General features: G+C 51.0%; 1 protein-coding gene across 1 annotated transcript; it reads left to right on the top strand.

Moving 5' to 3' along the window:
• The first annotated feature begins 7,578 nt into the window (after nucleotides 1–7,578).
• Nucleotides 7,579–14,813, top strand: PDZK1IP1 (PDZK1 interacting protein 1). The gene is made up of 4 exons (XM_069023449.1): nucleotides 7,579–7,738; nucleotides 11,564–11,672; nucleotides 13,596–13,694; nucleotides 14,232–14,813. The coding sequence occupies exons 1-4, from the start codon at nucleotides 7,672–7,674 to the stop codon at nucleotides 14,302–14,304; spliced, it is 348 nt and encodes a 115-aa protein (XP_068879550.1). The 5' UTR covers nucleotides 7,579–7,671; the 3' UTR covers nucleotides 14,305–14,813.
• The last annotated feature ends 506 nt before the right edge of the window (nucleotides 14,814–15,319 follow it).

Below are 15,319 nucleotides of genomic sequence, written 5' to 3'. Positions count from 1 at the left end.
CTGTTCTGAGCTGCTGTGGCACAACGGCACACTTTGGCATTGTTCAGCCCTTTCCTATCAATCCTATCAAGTCCCTCCTGCAGGTGCCCTGGATCCCTGTCCCCATCTCACGGTGTTTAGCTTGTCTGCAGCAGCATGCTGGGGGGCCCGGCAGCCTCCAAAGCTTCAGGAATGGGTTAAGCTTCCCAAAAAGCTCTCCTAACTTCAATATACCCTGAGAAACGCCTTTTTCAGATCTTGGACTCACATGAAATCCCTCTGGCTTTTCCATGTCCCTCCCACTCCCTTCCCCAGGAACAGAAGCCACTGTTCTGAGGAGATGACGACGTGGTTTTGCCCATCTCCCCCCGTTACCTGCATCTGTTTGCTTGGGTGGCAGCCAGAACAGTGACTTCATGCATTCAATCTTTTTTTCCCTGCCCTTTATTTTTCATTTTATTTTTCTACCACCCCGAGGCTCCCGCCTGTTGTAGAGTCGAGGGGGAAGCATCCCGGCCAAATCCTGCCCCTGTGTTATGGTAATCGCGGCTGCCACCCAGCAGATGCAGCTCGCTGAAATAAAAAAGCTGTTTAACAGGCACGGAGAAGGAGAGGGGAGCTTTTGTTTGGCACTCGCCAGGGCTGGAGTACACTTGTAAAGCAACAACTGGAGCTCGTTGAAAAGAAGTGGAGGTTATTAGATTCATTTCACTTGCTGCCGATGGCCCTGTTATTTTTTTTCCCTTCATATTCCAGAAAAACCCCTGGTGCTGAGAAGCAGGAGGAGAGAGATGCCACCTGAAAACCTGCTGCCTCTGCTGCTGACCATGGACGTAGACAGGGCTGGTGCCTGCTGGCAGGGTTCTGGTTGATTGGAGCCCAGAGTTCAAGGGTGCTCAGGCTGGTCTCCTGTACTGGGGATGTGCCTCACTCTGCCCAGGGCCCTTCCTTTGCCCCAGTAAGGCTGCAGGGCTGGAGGAAGTAAATCACCTTCCTCAGATGGTGCTGAGCAGGGGTGCCCTACTGAATACAGGCTCTTCTCTACCCATTGGGGACCTAGGCAGTCATGCAGGGGTATCCTCCTGGCAGGACATGGCCTTTCATGATGCTCCTCTACCTTCCAGGGTGCTCAGTCCTGCCTGTTGTGAGACAGCAAAGTTAAGAAGACTCAAGGGCGCACTTAATTGTGCTTGGAGCTATCAAAACACAGGGCTTGTCACCAGCAAAGGAAGTGCAGAATCTGCCAGGGCTTGGACAGCAATGGGTTGCTGATGGTGATGCCTTAAGGCATTAATGGGGAGGAAAGAAATTCAAGTGACTACAGAAGCTGGGATGACATAAACCTGCATGGTTTTGGGTTATAGTCTCATTTTGAGGTGTTGCAGTTTTGGATGGGAGAATGACAGAAAATAGAGCCACAGGGATTTTAATTCCCCCAGGTAAGTGGGGACAAAAAAATGGTTAGATGGCTTGGAATTCTGTCCCTGGTTCCCTCTACCTACCTTTCTATCCCTCTGTCTCGATGCATCCCTCACCAGCCCTCTTTGCTCTGAGAAACAGCAGCAATCCCCTTCAGCAGCCAGGAATAAAATCAATACATTCCCTCTCCAATTCAGGTAGTTGTCCATAAATCTTCCCAGCTTCAGACTGGTCTCCTGGGACTCCCAGATCAGTTGGGAACATATTTAATCAGCTGAGATGATCAGTGCTGTTTGTTGCCCAAAGGCCCTTTGAACTCTTTGTCTCCTCGCTGAATGATGCTCGAATCCCGTGAGGGTTTAGCCAGACTGGCCCATTCTGTGTGACAAGTCTCAGGTGAATAATGCCAGGAGCTGGCAGTGCCCAGCGAAGTCCGGCTGTGAGCCCAGGGTGCTGAGAAGAGTCACAGCCCCTCTGCCAAGGCTTTATCACCACATCTTCCCATGGCCCCTCGCTCGGCTCTCTGCAAAGCTCCATAAACCCACACTGGCATGAAGAGCACCCAGCCTGGTGCCAGGGGAAGAGAATTATAGCTATTTTTGGGAAGGTCTGGCCATGGCTGGAGGGGGTGTACGAAATCACAGCCTGCCCCTCCTGGGGCTGAAGGCTTGATTTTCTGTATATTTTAGTGCATTTTGGGTTTTAGCTGGTTGGGAATCAGTCCCATGCAGTGGCTTTGCTGAGAGACTTCTGGGAGAGGTTTTCCATACTGTTCCAGCCCTTGGAAACACAGAACTCAGCATCTCTCAGGATCTCACCTCCATGAAACAAATCTGCCCCAACTCAGCAGGACTCTTGGATCCGTTTTCCACCAGGGAAACACTGAAGTGGTGCTTTCCAGAGCTGAGATTCTCTTCTAGGCTGTGTTGAAGCTGTGCTAGAGGTGGATTCCCCCACCTCCCCAACAGCCTCCAAGCAACCCAGCCTGGTGAGATCCAGCCTGGTCCTCGCCCCAACTCCATCCAGCTCTGGCCCAAGGGGTCAGTGTTTCCAAAGGCTTCTGCACTCCATAAATCACAACTTAGCCTGGACCACCATCAAGACAGGCAAAGTAACCTAATCTGCCCACACATTAAGGTGTTGGAAAACAATAATCCAAGAAGGAAACACATTATCCAGCCTTGTTACTTTACAAAGTAATTTAAATTAATTTTTCCCTAGAGTGGTTCAGGAGCACTGCAACTTGCCCTTGTCTATTCTCTCCGGCTAATGAAGCTTTACCAGAGACTGCTCGTGAATTCCTATTAAGACCTCATCTTAGAGGTTACAGGGCAAGGCAATTCCTGCTCCTGGGAAAAATGCCTATGAATTTGTAATCATAAGTCCATGTTTGATAGGGATTAGCATCTGAAAGGGGTAGAGTGGCGGGTAGCAGAGAAAACATTATTTCAATTAGCTGAAGAAAAGCAACTTAACATCTGATTATAGTTTACACTTTTAATTTTCTCCTGTTCTGGCATCCGAGATAATTATTTCCTGAAACTTTCCACCCTGACCAGGCCAGCCACCTTTCCCTTCTCCTCCCTATTTTGTCCATTGTGGTTGAGATTCACATGTAAATGGTTGGTGACTTGGGTTTTTCCCTTTCCCTTCTCTCCAGATTCACTGAATTTGGGGCTGGTGTAGAGGACGCTGTATCAAATCACACTGAAATGGGACATGATATTCTCTTCCCGCCAAGGAGGTGAAAGATGCGGAGGAGGAGGCTTTGCTCCACATCCAGGCTCATGGTCAGGCTTGTGCCCAGCAGCTTGACACAGTGCCAGTGCCTGACTCTCCCAGGCAGAGCCCCTATGCCTAAAGATTCTCTCTGTGCTTAGAAATTACTTCCAATTCTCTCTTTTCCTCCCACCCCTTGGCCTTAGCCTTGAGCTCAGCTGTGCTTCATTTATTTTTTCCCGGCTTCTTGGTCTCCTATTTCCTAATGACGATGCAATCAGTTTTCGGGTGGGAGATTCCTCGTGAGAAGGCTTGTTGTTATTTAAGGAAGATCATGAAATCCATCCTTAATGAAAGGGCAGGAGAAAACCCTTCCACCAAGTTACACTGAAGCCTGAGATTATCATTTTTATGGGCTTCCAATCTTTCCTGCCTCATGTCTTATCAGCAAATGCAGCTGGAGGCTTCAAAAACCCTCCCAGCTTGCTGCTGATTTTATGGGATGAAGATTAGAGATGATCGGATAGCAAATTATTCATTCCATTCGATATCCCTGGGCAGGAGGGAATATCCAGAGCAAAGTCAGCTCCTTTCTTCCTTTCTGAGCATCACACATTGGGATCCTTCCTATCTGCCACTCCAGCAATGCAGCAGTGCTTTCCCCCACACTCAGAGGTGATTAGGGGTGCAATATTCCCTCTGAACAGGTGGAAAGCCAGGGGGAATCCCAGATACAGGCTCATCCCCCAACAATAAGGCAGAGCAGAGGCACGTGGGGTTTCTTCTTGTTCCAGGGATTTTTAGTTTGATTCCTCCCAGCCCAGGGCAAGGCAGGGCAGAGCAGGTAGGTGTTTTCTCAGCCTTTATTTTCCAAGGCTGTGGGCCCTGAGGCTGATGTGAACGTGCTGGCAGCTCTTGATGTTAGGGACAGAGGAGCAGGGAGCTCAGAGGGGACAATGGATGGAGGAGAGAGCCCAGTGCTGCCCTGAGATGTAGGGAGCAGCAGCATCAGGCCCCAGCACAGACAGTGGAGGGCGTGAACGCTGCCCAGAGATCTGTCCCAAAATCAACTGGTGTAAAAAATATCATCCAGAACGTCCCATGAAACACTCATGGGCCACAGTGGTGCTGCTGAGCAGATCTTGAGGGCAAATGAAGGCCATACTAGGCTGAGGCCAGTCTGGGATGATGCCCTTTTGCCACACCATTGACACTGGGGTTTTCAATAGTACATAAATAAGAAAATACATTGCAGTTTAAAGGCATTTTTAAAGAGGAGAAGTGGGGCACAGCACTGTGATAGATGGAAACCCCGAGCAGGAGCTGCCTTTTTCTGCTGCCTTTTGCCCACACTGGCACGCTGAGCCAAGAAAATGCCCTTTTCACTGTGGTTGTAGCTCCTGGTTCTCTCCTGGCAGCATCCGTAGCAGGCAGGATTTGAAAGACAAGTGTCAATGGGAAATGAGAGAACTCATGCAGAAGCAAGAAATATTTGGTTTGGATGGTAAATGTCAAAAGAAACAAGAAATTATAAATTGCATTTGTGGGGGAGGGTTTTTTGGTGGTTTTTTTTGTTTGTTTGTTTGTTTGGGTTTTTTGTGGGTTTTTTATGTTTTTATGTTGCAGGCTAATGAAATGTACTAAGTTTATAATTACTTTTCTAGGAAAAATACAATCTCTTCTTTAGGAAATGTTCAGGTCTGCTCTCATAGAGTATTTATTTTTATGCCTCTCTCTGGGAGACAGGGAGGAAATGGAGAGGATGAAAGAGGGAAGGAAGGAGGGAGGAAGGAAGGAAGTGAAGGAGAAAGAAAGCAATTTCCATTAAAACACAGAGTCCCACAATGTTTTTCAAAGAGGAACTGGCATCTGTGCTTTGAGATGTATCATCCAGGAATGTTCCTTTGAGCAAAAATTAATTTTTCCTAAAAGTTATGTATTTTTTAGAGGAAATAATCACCACGAATTGGAAGATATCATTGTAAAGCCTGAAATTCCAATCCCTGCTTTGTGCAAGGTCTGTTGTACAGGCAACTGCTCACATGGGTCCTTGAAAGAGCATTGAGCTGGCTCTGGCTCCACTTGGCTTTGACTAAATGCTGCCAGGGTGATCTGTCCTGCTGTGCCTCAATTTCCCTCAGCTCTAAAATGGGCCTGTAGGGCTTTGACTCACTATGGCTGGGTGATGCTGAAGGCTTAAATCAGAGAAACAACAAGATTTCCAGCACACTGCAGCAGAAACACAGAGTTATTTGTCATTGCAGGTCCCAAGCGACGGCCAGGATGACCAAAGCAAAACCTTGCTGGCAAATAATTTGTTGAAATTTCACTTTTCCCCTGCAGTGAGGCCGCTACAGTGGCTTGCAGCTTCTCCTCCCCCCAGGCCAGACCCAGGGACGTGCAACCAGGGAGGTGCCACGGGAGCTTTGTCACAAAGGCACGTACCTTCCGAATAGCTGCAGGGGGCTAAACATGCTTTGGAGCACAGGGGAGCTTTGAGATAAGCACTGAGCGATTCCCTGGCCTCATCAGGGAGCCCAAAACGATTAAACCATTGAATTGTCTTAAATTTCATATAAATGTGAGAATACGCACTTGGTAAAGCGTTATTTGCTCCTCAGGATGGAGCTGACAGCAAGGCCACTGTCTGGAAGGCGCAGAGCCCTGCCCTCATCCCAGGGTCTGGTGTGTCATGTCCTATCACCCCCACACACCATGGCATGTGAGTGGATCCTTGAGACATCCCTGTCTTCGGAAAATCAGTCCAGAGTCCCTGGAGCTGTGCTGGGCAGAGCCCTGGGGTGATAACACAACCTAGAGTACAGTGGAGGACAAGGAACCTCAGAACCCAGCCCCAGGCATGACAGGGGAGTGGACAGCAGTAGCAGAATGTCTCAGACCTTGAATTTCCCAGGGGCAGCAGCAGGACCGGCTTCTCCAGGACTTCTGATCTGCTGATAAAGCCTTCTGCTCCAAACACCAGGCTGCTTTTTTGCCTGGCTTTTGCAAAGAGACAATGGCCAGCTCTGCACTCTTTCCCAGATAATGTGGAAGCAAGTCATGGTGAACCCAAAGTTCACTCTCACTTTTATTTATTAGCAAGTCATTGTGAACCCAAAGTTCACTCTCACTTTTATTTATTTACAAGCCATTTTTTTTCCTCTGTAATATGATTAGATTATTTTACAGGGCCTAATTACGGGCCAGCCCCTGTTGCGACACTTCCTTGCTGGGTGCAGCAGGAAAGTCCCTGTCCCACAGAGTTTGCAAGCAAAAATTAGTGGGGTTGGAAATGGAGTTATCCCACATTGCAGCTGGGGACCTGGCCATGGAAAGGAATTTGGGAAAGAGCTGGGAACTGGCCTTCAATCTTGCACAGCTCAAGTCAGATCTGGCTTGTCTTCAGGATAAATGATATTATTGTAAATGCAGGGTAAAGAGTTGAGATGAAGGAGGGCAGTCCTCCAGTGTGTGTGTATTCCTGAGGGTGCTGCACGTTCCTGAACATGGGTCCCATGTGGATAAAGTGTTATTTGTTCCTCAGGACAGAGAACCATGCAGGGTCCCTGGAGGGGGAATTACTAGACCCAAAGGCTGGGGGCTCAGATGCTGCTGAGGGCTTACAGAGATTCTGTGACCCACCACAAGAAGAGTGACAATGAAAACTGGGCCTCACAATTTTATAATTTCCTTCAGGAGCAGCTGAGGTTTCTCAGCTGTGAAGCCAAGTAACTTTTATTCTTCCTGTGGGGGGTGGTTTGCCAGTCATCCAAACCTGACATGGGCTGGAAAACGACTTAACTCGGGGCTTGCAACATTCTCTGTCCTGCAGCATCTGTGCAGCTTCTGTGAAGGGCAAGCCTTGCTGCCTGCTGCAGCTCTTTGGCTGTTTCTACGTCTTCTGGTATTGAAGAAATTTTGGAGAGAGTCCTGAAGACTCAGTAAAATGAGGGCTGGGTTTGCTCTGTTTAATAGTGTCACCATTAAACAAGGTGTGGGAGGTGAGAGGCAGCACCCAGCACCGAGTCTCGTTCATTAATTGGATGTTTTCAAGTCGCAGACGCGTTTTGCTGGGTTGTTAGTGGCACTTGCTGAAAAGAAAAGGGCAAGGAAGTGGGTGGGGGTCCCAGAGGGTGGGAAGGGATGTCAGAGCTGGGGCATTGCTGGACTCCCCCTGTGGGGAGGGGACTTGGGGGACACCACGCTCCCCAAGCACCACAGGTTCACTGGGGAAGAGTTTTACCCATCTGGGTGTCATTTTTTTCCTCCTGGGCCGATGCAAATATTTTGTGCCTGAGCTCCCTTCCGCGCCCTGCCTAAGGGGACTGTCAGGTTCAAGTCACCGTGCCCCAAATTCCCCGAAAGCTTCCACGGAAGAAGGCAGAGAGGCACCTCCCGCCCCTTCGCAGCAAGATTTGAATAACCAGGTGAGAGCCTCCCTCGTTAAGGTGTTTGATAATTGACCAGGCGCTCATTCCTGCAGGAGGGCGTCGTGCCCAAGTGCAGCGTGCGGCTCTTCCTCCGTGCCCCGGGAGTCCCAGCCCTGCTGCCACCATGCCTGCCCGCTGCCTGCTCCTCCTGGGACTGCTCCTCCAGCTGGAACCTGCCTTCTGCCAGGAAGGTAAGTGCTGGCAGCTGCCTGACATCCCAGGGAGATCGAGGCAGGAAGGTGCGCCGAGCCCCGGGCAGGTAGGAGCTGCTGGTGGGGGACAAGGGACAACTGTGGAAAAGCCTCTTGGGAAAGGAAAATACATCCCAGCTCCTGCCTAAGCTTTAGCTCTGGCTTCACATCAGGATGAGTGGGTGTCCTGTGGGTTGAGAGGTTTGGCCAGAGCCAGGACATAGAAACTTTCTACCTGTTTTGCTGAAGGCTGAAACTGCCACCTGAGGTTTATCTGAGCCGCTTGCACAGAGATAAACTGCTCTGATTTACCTCTGTGCACTCAGATGAGTAATCTGTTTTCTTAAGGCTTTTTTTTTCTTTCTTTTTTGTCATTCTTATCCTTGAGCAAGTGTTGTTCTGGGTTGCTCTCTGAGCTCTCGGATCCTCCTGTTAATCTATAATTTTGACCATTGCTGAGGAGAGGAAGCAAATATTTTCCTCAGCAAATTGCCCTCCTCTTCCCAAAGACTTAACAGAGAAACTTCCTATGGCTAGGGTATTATTTTTAGGAAATTCACTGAAGGGCTTCTCTAATGCTAGAAATAACGAGGAGTAATTAAAACTAATCTGGTGCTGCCAAAGTCCCGGAAAATTCCCTCCCCCTTTCTCCTCCTGATGCCCCAGCCCTGACCGTTCTTCCTGTGTTTGTTTACCAACTTGCTGAGGATTTAACAGTCTGGGGTGTCCATTGCCAGCAAGGTTAAAAGTTTTGCTGTTGCTTGGAAAGAGTAAAAAAAAAGAAATCCTTTAATGAGGATTCAAAGCCTGGCACAACTTCCTTAGAAGGTGGAAAAGACAGGCCAGCCAAAGCTGTCCAAACACTCAGGGAAGAGGTATTAAAAAGCAGGTCTGTGTCTTCAAATCAGCTGTTGAGTATGGAAATGGAATTGCAACAAGTGCACAGGCTTATTTTGGCACCGGCACTTCCCTTGGTCTGGTTGGTAGCTGCAGATGTGTGGAGACACATCTGCCAGGGCTGCAGATTCCACATGGCAAGGAGATCTTGTTTGTGAGGGAAAGCCCCATCATTACCGTGGGACGAAACAGAGAGGAGGTGGCAGAGCCTGAGGCACAGGCTGACCCAGGAGGGGCATCCCCAGTAAAGCATTTTTCCAGGAACACAGTCCTGTTTCCACAGGTGAGGCTCATCCTGTCAGCCATCCATCCTGGCAGAGCAGCAAGGTGGGCTTGGTGGGACTCCAGCCAGGCAGTGCCCCTGGGGGCTGGGACCCAAATATTTACTCCCTGGATAGATCCTATCAAGCTCTTGCTTCTGCCTGATCCCCACTCCTCCTTTCTTTGCCCATGCAAGTTTCCCAGTGGGTGTTTCAGCCCAATGCAGAGGCATTTGCCATTCCCTTAGCACTCTTATCTGCCCTTGCAGCCAGGCTCTACATGGTGTCTCAAAGCCAGAACCTCTTGATTTTGGTTTGGTGTTTTCCCTTTTGGCTTTGGATGCTCTGGAATCTGGTGGAAAAAAGCCACAAGAGTGAGAATTCACTTGCAAAAACATCCAGTGCCTCCTGAGCATGGTTGCTCCAAGGAGGTTTCCTACCACTTTTCTCCCCCCCCTCCCCGCCCCCCCCTCCTTTCCTGGAAGATCACGAGATGCGAATCTGGCAGTTTAAGTCATTGCTGACTTCATTCCCCCCTCGGCCTTGAACTCCCTTAACCCCAGCAGAAACCTCAAGAAGGTCTGGACTTGACCACCCCCCTCTAGGCTTAGGCTGGAAACCCTGGGTCTGGCAGGAAAAATAAACTACAACTAATAAATAAATAAATGTGGCCAGCAGCCAAGGGCAAAGCAAGGGAGGATGCAAAGCGAGCCAAAATTCAGCCAGGAGGCAATAGGTGTGTTTGGGGCTGCACTCACAGGGGTGGTGGGCAGCAGGGCACGAGCATCCTTGCCCACCAGTAGGGCAGGAGGGGACCAACACCTGCTCTTCCCCACTGTCACCACCCCGGGTCCATCACTGCCTGCTACCACGGCCAGCAGCCTGCTGATACGGTGGTATTTCAGTCGAAACAGGCTGATACAAGAGGGAATTTCCATCTGAATTCCTCCTACTTGAGTTTCTGCCCCGGGACCTTGCAGTAAACACGGCAAATGCCTCTGTGGGGGAGAGAGGGCTGAGAGATGCTACTCAGGGCCGTTCTCACAGCCCCTTGCCCGGGAGTACTACTGCTTTCTAGACTGGCACTGCTGGTGGGTCAGCTGGCCAAGCTGATTTCCCTTCCAAGAGGAAAAAAGAGCTCTGTTTTGGGGTTTGAGCTTTTGTTGTTGTTGTTTTATTATTTTTTAAATAAAAGTCTCTTATAGTAAAGACTCAAGGAACTGGGAGTGTTACCACAGGACAGTCCCCCTCCCCAAAATCAGAGGGAGGAGGGGAGAGCTGTCAGCAGCAGAGCCAGCGTGAAGCTGGCAGTGGGTTAGGAGTTTGCACGTGTGGAGCACGCAGCCTACTCTTACTACTGCTAGTAAAGATAATTTTCTGTTTACAGCAGAGGTTTGTCTCCTGTGAGACAGAGGAAGTGTTGAGTGTAAAGCTGCTGAGGGAGACTGAAGTAGCAACTGCTCGTCCTGGGGCAGCTCAGCCCTGCAGGTGTCCCTGGCTGGGTCTGGGTCACCTGAGGCTGATGCTGGGGCTGGCAGGAGTCACCCTCCACCTGCTCCACCTGCACATGCAGAGGGACCACCTTGTGGGCAAGGGTTGGTGTTTTCATCAGCAGATGAGGAAAAGCTGAGTCTGAGTAAACAGTAATTAAATCTCAAAGGGCTGTGGCTGTATGGACAAGGTGTCCTTTGGTGCTGATGTGGCAGCACGTAAGGATGCGTTTGACTATGTCTGAATGCTCCATCGTCCAAAATCCAGTGGGAGGCAAGGAGCAGCCATCCCAGCAAGGGCTGGGACAAGGTTTCCTCTTGTCACCGCCCTGCCCTTGCATTCTTTCCACATCCAGGAATGTGTCTCACAGCCTTCCCACCCATGGCCAGATTCCTGCTTAGGTCTGGATAGGGAAAGACGAACTTGTGAGTCCATTCCATCCCTGGGGGAAATGGGGATATCCCAGTCAGCTCCCAGTGCCCCATCACCATCCCAGTGCTGCTTGGGCACCCTGCCAGCCATGCCTGGCCTTTGTGCTGAGGTTATCCCTCTGAATGCACCAAGGTTATTGCTCTGAATGCATCAGCCTTCAGCTTCTCTCATAAATCATTAGCTGTCCTGGAAACTTGGTGAATGCTGCATTTTACCAAAACCCACAATGACAACTTTTTGCTGTGAGTGTGGCAACCAAATTTTACACTCTCCCTGTTATGGAGTCCTTATTTCACCAGTCAGTATTTGGAAAATATCCTGGGAATGCTGTCTGTGGCATCTGGGGATGGAGAATAAGCAGTTTGCTGAAACCCCTCTGCCTTCTTTCCTTTGGCAAACATCTCCTTCCCTCCCTACCTCCATGTCCCCCAGCCCTTTTTTTTTTTCCCCACAACAGAGTTACCAGCCCCTCAAGGTGCATGTAGATGTATTTGTATGTATATGTCAGGGTACATGGGGCCCCAAAGCTGAAAGGCACAGCATTCCACATGCAAACACCAGCAAAACCACTGTTATTTGCACTTGATTTCACTGCTATGAAAACCTGCCTGGACTGACAGCAACACATTCTGCTCAGCTCTGCAGGACCAAGCTCTCATCTGGAGCTTACTGGAGGTGGATGGGAGAAACTTGGCAGACAAAGCCTGAGGATGAATTTCTAATGTGTGTTCTTCTTTCCCTGCAGCCCGGGGCAGCCTCCAGCCGTGGTCACAGGGTGTCATCGCAGTGGTTGTATTTCTAGTCCTGGTGGCCATTGCTTTTGTGGTCAACAGGTTCTGGTGTAAGGATAAAGTGTAAGTGTGGGAGGTCGCTTTGGGTGGGGCTTAACTGCCTTGGCACATGTCACTTCCAGCAGCCTCTGTGCTCGTGCCAGGGCTGGGAACACTGTGCTTGCTGTGCCGGGTGGTGGGCGGGGAGAGCAAAGACTCCCTGTCCTCTTCTCCCTGTCCTCTTCTCCCTGTCCTCTTCTCCCTGTCCTGGTCTCTGATCCCTGTTACTGATTGCCAGGTGTGAGCTTGCACCATACAAATGCTGCCATGAGAAAGAGCTGTGCTAGGAATGGGAAAGCCACAGCATTGTGGCTGGATTACATGGGCACTTGTTCAGGGGGCTGGCCCAGCCTGGTTTTCTATGGCTTTGGGGGTGCAGTTCCCATGAGCCATATATCCATGGGATAATAAGCCCAAACCAGCTTTGCTTGCAAAGCAAATGGAGCCAAGTCATGAGAACACACTGAGAGGAGCTGGGAGAAGAGGGAGGTAGCCAAGCCGTGGCAGTGCTCTCCACCTGGAGCCCACGGCACAGGCAGATGTGGTGTCTTTATTCATCCAAAAAAGGCTCTGTGAGATGGGTCTCCTCTTGCCTGATGCCAGCCAAGCAGAGTCACAGGCTGCTGCTCCTGCTCAGCCAAGCAAGGCCAACTGGCTAAGTTGCAGTAACCTGATAATGAATCTGAGCCCAAAGGCAGCAGGGGACAAAGACCAAAAGCATCCCATACCTGTTTGCCAGTTCCTCTGCACTTGTGTGGTCACTTTGGGCTTTGCACCCTAAGGTGCTGGAGTCTTCTTGTATCTGTGCATTCCTGCAGCCTCTCCAGGCTGAGGAATTGGGGAGTTCAGGTGTACTCTGATGCTCAGCAGGTCGGCTTTAGCCCCAAATGTATTTAGAACAGGTCCCTTTGGGATGCATTCCAGGCCAGTGCATAATACAATGTGCATATATATATATATATTTATATGGTCTCATTTGCCACTGTAGTCTTTGTTTCCCAAAGAGGAACCTTTGTCTTCAAACTGAAGGAACCCCCAGCCCACAGAGTGGAAGGCAGGGATGGTGTTTCCCACTGCTGCCTGTGCCTGCTTGCCTTTTCCCAGCATGGAGGCAGAGGATGCTGAGGAGGGCTTGAGGAGGGATGGTGCCTTGTTTTAATTAATCTGGCCTTCCTTCAGAAGAGCGGGAGCGAGGCCCAGCAGCCTGGAGCCCTGCCAGCTCTGCACTGTCACTGTGACAGCAGCCATCAGCTTGAGCCTGTTTATGCCAGGCTGTTCCTTGCAGAAGCCTCTGAAATTGCCCTTGGGCAAGTGCTGGAGGAGGCAGGGACATGCATGCAGGGTGGACCTGCACCCACCCTCTGCAGCTCAATGGCCCTGGTGCTGCTCAGGCCACAGGCTTGCTCCAGAGCTGAGCTTTTGGAGCCTGGCTGAGGTTGAACACCCCATCCCTTCCCGGTGGTTCCTTCTGCAAGCAATCCAGACTCACTTTTGAGAGAGAGCAGCTCGGCTGTGCTCCCATGGACGTGCACAAGGACAGCCCTCCTGCGCCAGGGCTGCAGCACCAGCAGAGCCTTGACTGCTCTCTCTGTGTCCATCGGGATCCGCAGGGGACTATTTTGCAACAGATTACATAGAAATAGACTGGAAAAACCAGTTAGTGGGAGAAAACAATCCCATGTATTGACAATGAGTCCTGCTGACTGCCAGCACGGTGCTGGGAGTCACAGCTATGGAGACAGGGGCTGGCACTTGGCACAGCCTCTGCTAACCTGCAGTGAGGGTGTTTCTCCTTGTCCTGCCGGGAAGGGGGCTGGGCAGGGTGTCCGAGGACAGAATCACATTCAGGTCCCTTATTGTGTCTCTAGTGTCATCACCACTAAGAGGCCGCTCCCCTGCACGGCTCCTTTGTTGCTCTGTCTCAGCTCCTCTCTTCTCTCCCTCCAGGGAAAATGTCGAGAACGTGGTGAGTGTGGAGGACAAGCCAGATGCTGTCACATCCAATGGCTGTGAAGGGAGACATGTATCAGCTGCAGCTGACTTCAGGTGAAGGACCTGCTCAGACCTCTTCCCCATGGCTCCCAGGCTCTGTTCTGGCCCTCTTGGGGACAGCTCAGACATGCAGAGCTCTTGCCCACTCAGGGTCTTACACGTCCCATGCACCTGCTTTTGGGGCTTTTAACCTTTCCAGGAGCTAAGCAGAAGGCAGTGAGGGAGTATCCCCTTCTCCCTCATCTCTCCCCGTCCCTGCAGCTGAGCCCCACAATCCATCCACCACCTCACAACCTGCTATGCCACATTTTTCTTATGCTATATCACACCTTTCTCAACAGAGGAAATCACCAAAAGTGACCTTGGGTCACCACGTAGATGGTGACAGTCAAAACAGCCCTCAGTAAAAATTAGAGCAATTCCCACCCCACACTTGGCTTCCCTCCTGTCAGGGTGACCCCTGTGGTCCCCACCTCACCCCTCACTCAGTGCACAGCTGGCACCAGCAAGGTCAGGACCTCAGTGGTGGCTTTGGGCATGCTGGTCTTGCTGGGACTGAGCTCAGCACTGAGCTTGTCCCTCTTGATGCAGGTCCAAAGAGAACCAGCATGCCTACGAGAACACGGTGGAGCCCGAGGAGAAGGTGATCACCACGGCCATGTAGCAGCACCCACCAGCCGCCCTCCTCTTCCTCTCGATTCGCTCCCCACTATTGCAGTGGGCAGTTTCACAGAGACCCTCTGCACTGGCACCTCCCGTGAGTGATGGGGCCCTGACCTCTCCACAGCACCACCACTTCCTCATCTTTTCCTTTCCCACCCATGGGACATGCTCTTCTGCCCCGGGGCTGGTGTCCACATGGGCATCGACCCCCAGGAGAGGTCTGGAAGTGCCGCTGCTCCTGCCTGGTGGTCACCCCACCTGGTTGGTGAAGTTGATGTCCGAAGTCCCAGGAGGGTGTTGACCTGTTCAAGACACAGAGGGGATCCTGCTGGGTACCTGGGACCTCCCCACGCCCCCAGCTGCCCTCCAGGGAGCTGGTGATGGAAAACCTGCTCTTTTCTCCCCAGTTCACCCTCCTTTTTATGACCTACACCATGCATTTTAATGTCAGAACAAACCTCCCCCTCTGTACATATCTTCCCGGTGAGCAATAAAGAGAATTGTTGCCTATGACAGCAAAGAGGGTCATTCTGCTAATCAGCCAAAGGACTTTCTGGCATCTCACAGCTCTCCCAGCCTTCAGGCAGTTGGGAGAATGAAGGATATCAGGGAATGCTCAGCATTTGGACCGACCCAGAGCCTCAAAGGTATGTATAGGGAGGTGAGAGCATCATTCCCCTCCATGTGCCAGGTGGGGTTACTGAGCCACAGAAACAATCCAGCACTTCCCAGTGCTGCTTAATGGGTGAAAGGCAGCACTCCCTGAATCCCACTGACCACAACATGCAGCCCTACAGCCAACTGGGGGCCATTTCCAGGGCAGTCACTTATCAATGCTGCCCGGAAGGGGCCGGGGGCTGCTCCGGGCAGTGCTGGCTGTCCTGGGACAGCTGGCCATAGTGCAACCTGCTCCTGCCAGGCTGTTCATTAACCAAGGTCTATCTTTTGCTGTGGTGGGGACAGCGCCAGGGTCACCACGGGATCAATGAGCGTTCCTAAGCTGCGGCATCTGCAGA

The sequence above is a fragment of the Aphelocoma coerulescens genome, chromosome 8, assembly GCF_041296385.1.
Source record: "Aphelocoma coerulescens isolate FSJ_1873_10779 chromosome 8, UR_Acoe_1.0, whole genome shotgun sequence".
Classification (NCBI taxonomy): domain Eukaryota; kingdom Metazoa; phylum Chordata; class Aves; order Passeriformes; family Corvidae; genus Aphelocoma; species Aphelocoma coerulescens.
This window is presented reverse-complemented; position numbering and strand designations above follow the sequence as displayed.

Bases quoted from the DNA above. Each gene is read 5' to 3' on its own strand.
- PDZK1IP1 (XM_069023449.1), top strand. From the start codon at position 7,672: ATGCCTGCCCGCTGCCTGCTCCTCCTGGGACTGCTCCTCCAGCTGGAA. The intron at 11,673-13,595 runs GTAAGTGTGGGA...CTCTCCCTCCAG, and splicing joins TTCTGGTGTAAGGATAAAGT to GGAAAATGTCGAGAACGTGG. The intron at 13,695-14,231 runs GTGAAGGACCTG...CTCTTGATGCAG, and splicing joins TCAGCTGCAGCTGACTTCAG to GTCCAAAGAGAACCAGCATG.